Below are 10918 nucleotides of genomic sequence, written 5' to 3'. Positions count from 1 at the left end.
GTTTTACTCAATTATTTAGGTCAATGGTGAGCTCACCCGTGATGTGATGAATTATAAATCGTAATTGCTATTAGCTAATTAATATTGTGGTTTCTGACAGCTGAGAGTTATCTAAATATGACCGCTTGTGTTACGGTCAATCTTTCCTCAGTTAGCGCTAGGACTAAAGTAGCCTACATTTTTCCGGTTTGGATGATTGTGTATGCTGTCGCTACTTCTGTGAATGTCTGAACATTGCATCCAAAAAGAAACTGGTCACATTCAGGACATAACTTTGTAAGGGCTGTGTTTGTGCAAAATGTTTCTGTGAAAAAACAGTGTGGCTAGCTCAAATGCTGACTGTTGGGTAAATCGAAACTGGACGTTCTAAATAAGCGTTCTAATCACACCGGTTTGAGCGTACGCTGCAGGTACCACTGTAGAATGATCACACCCGTTTGTTGGTACGTGTGAAAAGGTTAAATGGAAGAAGTTTGGAACCACCAAGACTCTTCCTAGAGCTGGCCGCCCGGCCAAACTGAGCAATCGGGGAGAAGGGCCTTGGTCAGGAGGTAACCAAGAACCTGATGGTCACTCTGTCAGAGCTCCAGAGTTAATCTGTGAAGATGGGAGAACCTTCCAGAAGGACAACCATCTCTGCAGCACTCTACCAAACAGGCCTTTATGGTAGAGTGGCCAGACGGAAGCCACTCCTCAGTAAAAGGCACATGACAGCCCGCTTGGAGTTTGCTAAAGGGCACCTACAGGAACAAGATTCTCTGGTCTGATGAAACCAAGATTGAACTCTTTGGCCTGAATGCCAAGGCTCACGTCTGGAGGAAACCTGGCACCATCCCTATGGTGAAGCATGATGGTGGCAGCATCATGCTGTGGGGATGTTTTTCAGCGGCAGGGACTGGGACCACTGGTCAGGATCGAGGGAAAGATAAACGGAGCAAAGTACAGAGAGATCCTTGATGAAAACCTGCTCCACAGCGCTCAGTATCTCAGACTGGGGCGAAGGTTCACCTTCCAACAGGACAACGACCCTAGGCACACAGCCAAAACAACGCAGGAGTGGCTTCGGGACAAGTCTCTGAATGACCTTGAGTGACCTGGACTTGAACCCGATCGAACATCTCTGGAGAGACCTGAAAATAGCTGTGCAGCGACGCTCCCCCATCCAACCTGACAGAGCTTGAGAGAATTTGCAGAGAAGAATAGGAGAAACTTCGCCAAATATAGGTGTGCCAAGCTTGTAGCGTCATACCTAGAAGACTACAGGCTGTAATCGCTGCCAAAGGTGCTTCAACAAAGTACTGAGTAAAGGGTCTGAATATTTATGTAAATGTGATATTTCCGTTTTAAAACAAATCTGTTTTTGTTTGTCATTATGGGGTATTGTGTGTAGATTGAATGGAAAAAATCTATTTAATCCATTTTAGAATAAGGCTGTAACAAATGTAGAAAAAGTCAAGGGGTTTGAATACTATAGGGAATAGGGTGCCATTTGGGACGCAGGCTATATCTGTGTTCATAGGCGCTAAGACTGACAGGATGGTGATGCCACCACATTTCTGTTCACAGCTTAAACCATGTTTCAACTATTCGCAATATTCATAGAATAGGTAAAACACCCGCAAAACTTCAGAAGTTTACTATTTTAAAAGCTTACATGTTGTTTTGTTGTGGCAATTTTTTTTAGTTTTTCAGTGTATCAAAGTAATTTATTTTGGAGATGAATAAAATGCTCTTGTAGCTTTAACAAAACAACACTTAATACACCAATCATTTTCAGCTACTCATGCTGAAACTCACTTTTGCTGAGAACTATATGAACACCAATGTGTTTATTTTTTTTTACTTACACTCCATTTTGCACTATGAAAACACTCTTCTAACAGAAAAGTCCAAGATATATTTCCCAAATACACTTGATGACATAAACAGGTTTTTCCATTGGAACCGTTTCATATAAGGAGTATAAGTATAAGTATTTAAGTGAAAAGGGTTATTGCGCTGACTGTGTCCTGATATTTAATATGGCTTCCACTTAGGCTTAGGGTCCTTTTGTTTGGATGAGTATCAGAATTGTGTATTGAAATAAGGGTAACGGGTTTTACATATAGGGGCAACAAAGACAATACAAGTAACAGGTTGTTTCCATTGGTGGGAGGTCATTACAACCAGTTGGGCAATGATTCAACACTCTTCTCTAGGTTTTGTCCACAACACTTTCTAGCAGCGGTGTATCTATCCCATTGGTTCATGGTCACTGAGAGACAACCAACACCTATCGATGAGACAGGTTCTTGGTCTCAGGTCCTCCATGTTGTTTTTTTGTCAACTGTTTGCCTCCATTCTTAGTAGTCTCCTGATGAGTTGGTGAAATGTCATACACAAATTCTGGGTTTAATAGAATGATGGCCGTGGCTGGGGATCCGACTTTTCTCAGATTAATCTTTATAATTATGCTGCCATATCATAGCCTGAGTTGCTGAGTACAACACAAGTACCACACGATTTGATAGACAGTGGATAAACTGCTAGACACTGTCCTCACAGAAACTGTACAGCTGTGTACATACAAGATACAGAATATACCTTATGGGTGGTTAGGCTGCAATATACCAGAGCAGAGTTATAATGTAATTGCAGAATCTGATACCAAACTGGTTTACTTGAGGCTAGACCACCTCTTTCTTGTGCATTGAGGGCATAGAAAAACCTTGCGTTATCAGATCCTCAACGTCTGCTCTAAATCAATATGGATATGTAAGATCTACCATTGATTGCAATAGGGAGAATACTTTTTACTGTATATAATGGGTTAAATGAAAGTTAGTCAAAGCAGCACATTTTTTTTACATTTACAACTCCAACAAAAGCATTTCATACAACCCATTCATAAGCAATTAACAACACCATCATACATGCGTATGTACAGCACTCTATGGCTGTTTTAATAATATAGATAACGCATGTTTATAGATTCCAGTGTGCTGTTTATGTAGGCTTTATGCATTGCAGAATGATGGGTTATGTATTCTTTATAATGCACCCTCGTAGACCTTATCCTGCTCATTTAGTATTTCTATAGATGAGCTGAATCATTGTCAGTTGTTTTTCTCCAACCGCAGCAATATTATGCTGTCAGCATTCCGAGTAAATAAATAAATACATCCAACAACCTCATCCATTCCGTACTTACATGGCCAAAAACATCAAACAAAACAGATGGTTAGATCTGAGAATATTTCTAGCTAAATAATTTCAAAATAGAATCTCAGGGAATGTCCAATGGAAACCAAGATGTAGAAGGAAGTGGAGTGGAATGCTGCTGAGAAGTTGAGGAAAGTGAGGGCGACTAGAGGTAGTCATTTATGCTTCAGTCCTAATGAAAGAAAGCCATTTGTAGGCGTTTGTTCTATGCTACGTTCTTGAGTAGAACTAGTGTCCATGCTCCAGCCAAACCCACGCAAAGTGCAAACGGGGGAGTGCTAGTGAAACCAACTTATTCCCATGAAGTTCACTGTGTTTTCAACAGTTATTGATGTCTCCAGATGTTTCCAGGAGAATCACACACTCCTTTTCAGCTTCCTTTGATGAAATTTGATAGTAGACGACAGGTTAATATATTCTCGCAAGAAAAACTCCCAGCTTATTGCAGGAGTGATAAGACTGAGCACATTTTTGTGTGGAGTCAATGTGATACCATTATCTGGTTCTGGTATGTGAAGACTGGCAGTTTCTAGACAGGAAAGAAGCAAGTCTTTCACCATAAGAAATTCAGTTTTATGTTTGCTTTTGTTTGCTTGCTCTTTCTTAGATGACTCCTCTGTACACCTAAGAGAGAGATAGAAAGAAGTGGATGTACAGTAAATTAGTGTTAATCTTTACATACAGCGAGCTAAGAATAATTATCCTAGTTCCATACTCTTCGTTGTCAAGCCATAAATGTCAGCAGTTGGCTAAGATGGTTTTCCGTCTTTGAGGTCACGTATTGATATGAAAAATCTCACCAATTTCCATGGATTGAACAATTACACTGTCTCAATGATGTTCAATCTGTTCCTGTAATGGACAAAACATTTACCATAAATCTATTGACATATGTAGATAAAAATTCACCTCACCACAAAACTACTAAATTATTTTGGCACACGCAAACCTGTCAGATATTAAGATTAGTGAATTGATAGATTAAATTAAACAACAGATGAGTGAATGTCTTTACTTTTCAGAAATGTCATCTAGTGGAGGTGCCAAACTCCCCTTCTGTTCCTGTGAAGAGGCCCCCTTCAACTGAGTTCGGTTCATCTGATTGATGTTGGTTGCTCCTGGATTTCACCTGTTAGATAAGAGTAACACTTAGTTAAAGGCCCAGAGCAGTCAAAAACGTGATTTTCCTTTGTTTTATATGTATTTCCACACTGAGGTTGGAATAATACTGTGAAATTGTGAAAATTATGATAATGCCCTTTTAGTGTAAGAGCTGTTTGAAAAGACAACCTGAAATGTCAACTTGTTTTGGTGGGATGGAGTTTTGTCCTGCCTGAAAATTAGTTAATATACTGATAAGAAAGAGTTCCAAACCTCTCTGACAACAACAGATAGTTTTCAGTTTTCCCCTCCCCACACAGACCACTCCCAGACAGTCCTAGCTAAATTCTTGCTTGAGGAATTGCTCTTTGCTAAGAAGCTATTTTTGTTTATTTGTTACAATTTTCCTTTAAAACGAATCACAGTAACTTACTTAAGGCTGCATTGGATCTTTAAAACACCAAGGGAACCCATGGTAACCCACAAACACACACACAGTCAAATTCACTAACAAAACAAAAGTCAAAGTAGCAGTTACTGGGAAAGAAACACCCAGACAGTCACAGAGAAAACAACCATCAAAGACCAAAAAATGTACTTGCAATCAAAGAGATTAACAATGAACATAGACTGCACAATGTCCACAGACAAAACAACAATCTATAGAGTGGCACCAGACTCAAACACTGGAATGACAATTGCCAACAATCAGGTTAAGTTGCAGGTCCTTAGGGTCAAAGAACAGCTCACCTTCCACACAAACAGAAACACGATGGCTGCAATAGGAATGACAAGTAGTGACAGGAGGCTTCTCTCCACTACTTCTGGCAGGAACCTCAGAGGCTCGTTCCCTGTAGGGACAGAAAGGTTTGTAGTCTGTAAGATTATCGAAAAGGTGCAAGCAAAGAAATCATATGAAGTCAGACCATTAAAATTGTTTGTATAACAACCATTTGTATTTGAAAGCTGGCTAATAATTGTAATATAACCTCCTCAACTTCTAACTGACTCAGTCTAAGGGACTTTGCCTGGAACTAACCATTTATGTCATAGATATTTGCCTGTTTTCTTTCACATGATAATTGACTGTAAATGTATGTCTCTCTGTTACAAATACCAAAAACATGTCTCATATCCATCCCATCTCTCATAGCCTGATTGAAGCATGGAAAATGATTGGCTACAGTAAATCCATCACACCTCATGGCTCACGCTATTTCAATATTGTCAGTGATGGAGGAGACACTGGGAGGAGACACTTTACATTCCAGCTCATTAATAACTGGATAATAACATGGTAACAGGCATGTGCATAGAGGGCTCTACCTGTGCCCTTTTGCCCTTCCAGTCTCAAGTGTCCTTTTGGGTGGTGCTATAACCCCCCCATTTAGTTTTTGTCATTGTTTATCAAAACCCACTGCCCGCAAGTCGTCACCACCCTCCACCCCATCCGTTGGTTCCGCCTGTTGATCGCCCTGTACGAAGCTCGCATGCGCACGGTTGCGTATTTTTCCCAGGGTCCCCTGTACAGAGATTGTGGAACCGGTATCCAAATATGCATAGCTTGAGAGATGCAGTCACCGATTGAGTGTGTGTAGCTATCTCCTAGTTTAAATATCAACAGTACTGCCACAGCAACATAACATTTTATTAACACTTGATATCACTTGATTTAGCCTACATCATCAATATTCAGTCTGGTTGGCTCATATGCGCAGCAGAGAGGCAGAAAGACATAGATCAACGTCTGCATCAACGACCCAACTCCATCCCTTCTTCAGTCAGGAATTGCACATGTGTGTCAGGGCAGCAGCAACACAGGTAGTCTAGCTAACCCCCATATAAAAATATCCACACAAGCTAATATCCACATTAGCCAGCCAGCCATATATCTTGAGTTAGATTATTTATATTATGAAGTTATTTGAAACGAGCATTGAAAATAAATCACAATCAGTAAAAGAAATCAAGCTAGCTAGCTAGCTAACTGTTGATTGATGTAAATCAATGATCAGCTGAAAGCCCACTCTCTTTTCCCAATCATGTGTTTAGGAGGCACTGTAACTAGCTGGCTTACAATTTGTGATGATGAGTGAAGCTGTGTTCGAATATTTATACTAACCGTACTATTTGTGAGGTAAATTTAGTATGGATATAGTTAGTATGCCAAAAGTTCCCGCATGTCGTACTAATTTAGCCAAAATACGAGGTATACAAGCAGTGGACACTATTTCTGTGCTTTTAGGGCCCATAAGGCAATTCTTCAGAAATGGGCTTGGCTTCACAGCGTTTTCATATTTGAAGTAAATGGCGGAAATTATGCAGCCGAAGTCCGACGAGAGGGGATACAAATTGATTGCTTTAACTATCTATGACAAATGTTAAGAAAATGTTGAGTAATGTAATAAAGTAACGACTTTTCAAATAAGCTACGTTCCACGTTATGTTGGCTGACAATTTGTTAGCTACGCTATCCTTAAGAACCGAATAGCATATCATTACAGCAGTATGTACCGGTATGTTAGCTAGCTACCTAACATTAGTTGGTTACTAATACATCGAACTTGCCAGTATATTAACTATATGCTATCTAACTAACTATTCAGTGTTTATTGACTTGATTATTCACGTCATTCTTAGCTTCGCTAAGTGGTATAGTCATTGTGCGTTTTCAATGGACATTGTTAATGAAGTCGTAAGATGTCTAGCTAGTCATTTGTGACGCTAACAAGCTAGCAAGAGGTTGCACAGCAACAGCATCAACTTCCGGTAGACAGGTGAAGCGTTAGTACGCTCAACTGAAAGGATACCGTTTGTTTACAGTATACTCAAACTAAACTAATAGTATATTGCTATTTTTTAAACAAGCCATAGAAAGTTGGTTGCAATTTCAATGTAATCCACCAGAAAAGACAGAACAAATAATGCAACAAATATTGTGGTTAACCTCAAATATACTAATTGATAAAAAAAACATTATTTCTTGAAAGAATGTTTTAAAAAGGTATAATCTTCGTAAATTATATCATAGGTAGGACTGGTGGAGTTATGTCGCACATGCAGCTACCCAAAATTACAACCAACTAATTGCAACATTACCGCAAAAATGGAAGAGGAAAGTGGAAGGGGGAAAAAGTAAGGAACTTGTCTACAGGTCCTGCATTAAAGACCATAATTGGTTAAAGAAAATTGTGATAAATAAAAAAGTATATCAGTTTCATTTAAGGACACAAAAATTGACAGCTGTGCCATATAGATCGCAAAATAGTTGGGAAGAGATTTTGGACGTACCGATTCCATGGCACATGGTTTAGGAACTGATACGCAAAACGACGCCGGATTCTTGCAACCAATAAAATGTTATTTATATGGGGATACAACCTTCCCAGCTCTACAGATTTGTCTGCGAAGAGACAGAATCATTAGATCATTTGTTTAGGTACTGTCCATATGTAGCTTGTTTTTGGTCACAGGTCCAGGAATGGCTGAAGAATTGCAATATTTACCTGGAGCTAACCCTGCAGACAGCACTACTGGGTGATCTGAAAAGTCAAAGTCAATCGATCAATAATATAATAATACTTTAGCAAAATTGTTTATTTACAATCTGTAGAAACAATGAAAATAGAAAGATTCAGAACCTTTGTGAAACATAACAGCACAGTTGAAAAATGTATGGCAAATAGAAATCAAAACTGGATGGTGTTAAGAGATAGATGGGAGGGGTTGAATAACAACTTGGGACTAATAACAACTAATAACAACAAGATAGCTAATGTAAAACAAGATAGCTAATGTAAAACATACTGTGTGCGTAAAACACATATAGGTTATAGGTTAAGAACTTTTGTGAAAGAGCACAGTTTGAAAGATATGGCAAATAGAAATCAAACCGGATGGACATCAGAAATGGATGGGAGAGGGTGAGGGTAGAGGAAAGACAGGAGTAAAAACAAACAAAATATAACTATTGTAAAATAGACTTTGTCCACCTTCCGGAGACACTTGAAACCCTAACTCTTTAAGGAATACCTGGAATAGTATAACAGTAATCCTTCTACCCCCCTCCCCCCCCCCCCCCCCCAAAAAAAAAAAAAGGGGAAAAAAGGTGGTGGTTGTCCCACTGGCTATACTAAGTTGAATGCACCAATTTGTAAGTCGCTCTGGATAAGAGCGTCTGCTAAATGACTTAAATGTAATGTATAAAATGTATAGAGTATGTATATGATGGAAGTAGAGGCCTAATCGTTGTTGTTCACTAGTTTACTCCAATTAGGGGAGGAGTGGTAGGGTTAGAAAGTAATAAAGGAGAAAATATATTTTTTAAAGGGTATGTGTATGTATTTGTGTGTGTGCGCACACACTACCGTTCAAAAGTTTGGGGTCTCTTAGAAATGTCATTGTTTTTGAAAGAAAAGCAATTTTTTTGTCCATTAAAATAACAACAAATTGATCAGAAATAAAGTGTAGACATTGTTAATGTTTTAAATGGCTATTGTAGCTGGAAACGGCAGATCTTCTATGGAATATCTACATAGGCGTACAGAGGCCCATTATCAGCAACCATCAGTACTGTGTTCCAATGGCAAGCTGTGTTTGCTAATCCAAGTTTATCATTTTAAAAGGCTAATTGATCATTAGAAAACCCTTTTGCAATTATGCTGAAAACTTGATTAGCAAAACACCAGTCTCAACGTCAACAGTGAAGAGGCGACTCCGGGATGCTGACCTTCTAGGCAGAGTTGCAAAGAACGTGCCATTGGAACACAGGACTGATGGTTGCTGATAATGGGCCTCTGTACGCCTATGTAGATATTCCGTAAAAATCAGCCGTTTCCAGCTACAATAGCCATTTACAACATTAACAATGTCTACACTGTATTTCTGATCAATTTGAATGTATTTTAATGAACAAAAAAATGCTTTTCTTTCGAAAACAAGGACATTTCTAAGTGGGGTCACTGGTTAGGCTGTTTTCATGTTATTTAGTGTTGGTGACTGTCATTGTGCAGCTGGCAACAATTTAATTATGTTTTTTTGCCGACATTTACTGACACCGGTCATATTGAACGGTTATTGCGCGTTCGTAAATTAGTTCAGTAGTCTACTAGTTAAATGTGAGTAGGTTGTCTTTTACTACTACAGTATATAATTTGCACTTTTGTCGCAGTTGTTCATGTAACACACACACAGATGTCCTGCAGTTATATTCTGAACTCTGCCTTCTCCTCCCCAGTTAAGACAGAGCCTGTAAACAACAGTGAGACTGACTACCACAGAAGGCAGCACTTGACAGCCATGCAGGCGAAGGTAACATCACACAGTTTCAGCCTCTCATTTCTCCCATTAAAACAGAGCCTAATACACCCACATACTCACAGATTTTGTTGGTGTACCAGTCATATTAAAACCAACTATAACCAAGTTTACCATTGCAGACATCCATTTCCCTTCACACCAATACACATAAGCTGTTCATTTGATGCCACCATTACTTTCCGACTTGTTACAAAATATGCTTTTTCTTTCTCCTAGGAATAATATTTTCTGCAGTGCTGGTGAAATGGACAAACATCCGCTGTTGCTTCATTGTATAGTACAATTGCCATGCAATCTGATATCTTGTGCTTTCTGTCCATTCTTCTGAAAGAATGTGGATTGTCCTACATGACATTCTCTGAAGGATGAGGAAGGAATCCAGCAGGTTGTCCTACAGGAAAATGGCCTTGGAAATCTTGTGGAATTACCTGCAGGAATCTTACCTATAGGATATCCCAAAAGATTTTGGAGCCATTTTGGTGTAGGACAATTCCTGCAGGATTTATTTGAGAACTATCTGCAGGATTGTTTTCCTGATGGACTACCTGCATGATTCCTACTGGATGTAAGTCGCTCTGGATAAGAGCGCCTGCTAAATTATTAAAATGTAAATGTTTTTTCGTTGCAACCAGTGTTATTTTAGCTCAGAGCGCCGTGTAATCTCCCATTAGTAGCGTGTTAAGAAATCTGCGTCTTCCGCGTCTTTGTTGCAATGCTGCCTATACCTTTAACGATGTTATGAGGCTATACTGTGTTTGTTTACAAACAATGGAGTGAAACAAGATGATAGTTTGGGTTCTGATGGGGTACAACAGTTGAACTAAATTCATAAGGCATTTTTAAATTACAGTACATTCTTCAAGAATCAATGGGTATTTAAAAGTCCAAAAATGGATCTAGCAATCACAGATTGCACCTTTAAACAAGTTATATATATTTTTTTTGTATGTGTAGGCTATTTACATTAACCCCCTATAACCTAGCAGGAAATGTCATTGGGACCACCTCAAATTATTTCAGGATCAAAATGGTCAATTACGCTAACGTTACTATGTTGTCTTGCTACATTGTTTGATATGATTTGAGGCTCAAGGTTTCAGAAAATAGCAGATATCTCCAAAAATCGAAATACTCCAGCTTGAGCTCCCCTTCTCCCCATGCTTAACGTTAGCTAGCTAGCTACATCAGCACAACCATACCTTGTCAGAAAATTATTGGAAGACCCCTGCAAAGGGTGTACTGCAGGTGTATGGCTGACCGGCACTTTGCCTGCATGCTGCTTTTTAGTGATCCAGTT

General features: G+C 39.2%; 1 protein-coding gene across 3 annotated transcripts in view; it reads right to left on the bottom strand.

Annotated features, from left to right (window-relative positions):
* Positions 1-2103: 2103 nt before the first annotated feature.
* LOC121531527 (kit ligand) overlaps positions 2104-10918 on the bottom strand; it is a 73010-nt gene continuing 64195 nt past the window's right edge. Inside the window, exons 6-10 of one of the 3 annotated variants that reach the window (XR_006661562.1) lie at positions 7809-7844; positions 5053-5153; positions 4217-4330; positions 4002-4053; positions 2104-3825 (exon numbers count right to left, since the gene is read on the bottom strand). Coding sequence is in view for 1 of the 3 variants with exons in the window: in XM_045223571.1 (XP_045079506.1) it covers positions 4229-4330; positions 5053-5153; positions 7809-7844 (239 nt within the window). In the remaining 2 variants the exon portion in view is untranslated. Of the gene's footprint in view, positions 4054-4216; positions 4331-5052; positions 5154-7808; positions 7845-10918 lie in introns of all 3 variants that reach the window. The other 2 variants (XR_006661563.1, XM_045223571.1) reach the window with 2 other exon arrangements.

The sequence above is a fragment of the Coregonus clupeaformis genome, chromosome 11, assembly GCF_020615455.1.
Source record: "Coregonus clupeaformis isolate EN_2021a chromosome 11, ASM2061545v1, whole genome shotgun sequence".
Lineage (NCBI taxonomy): Eukaryota > Metazoa > Chordata > Actinopteri > Salmoniformes > Salmonidae > Coregonus > Coregonus clupeaformis.
Note: the sequence above shows the minus strand (reverse complement) of the source record. Positions and strands in the feature narration are given on the sequence as shown.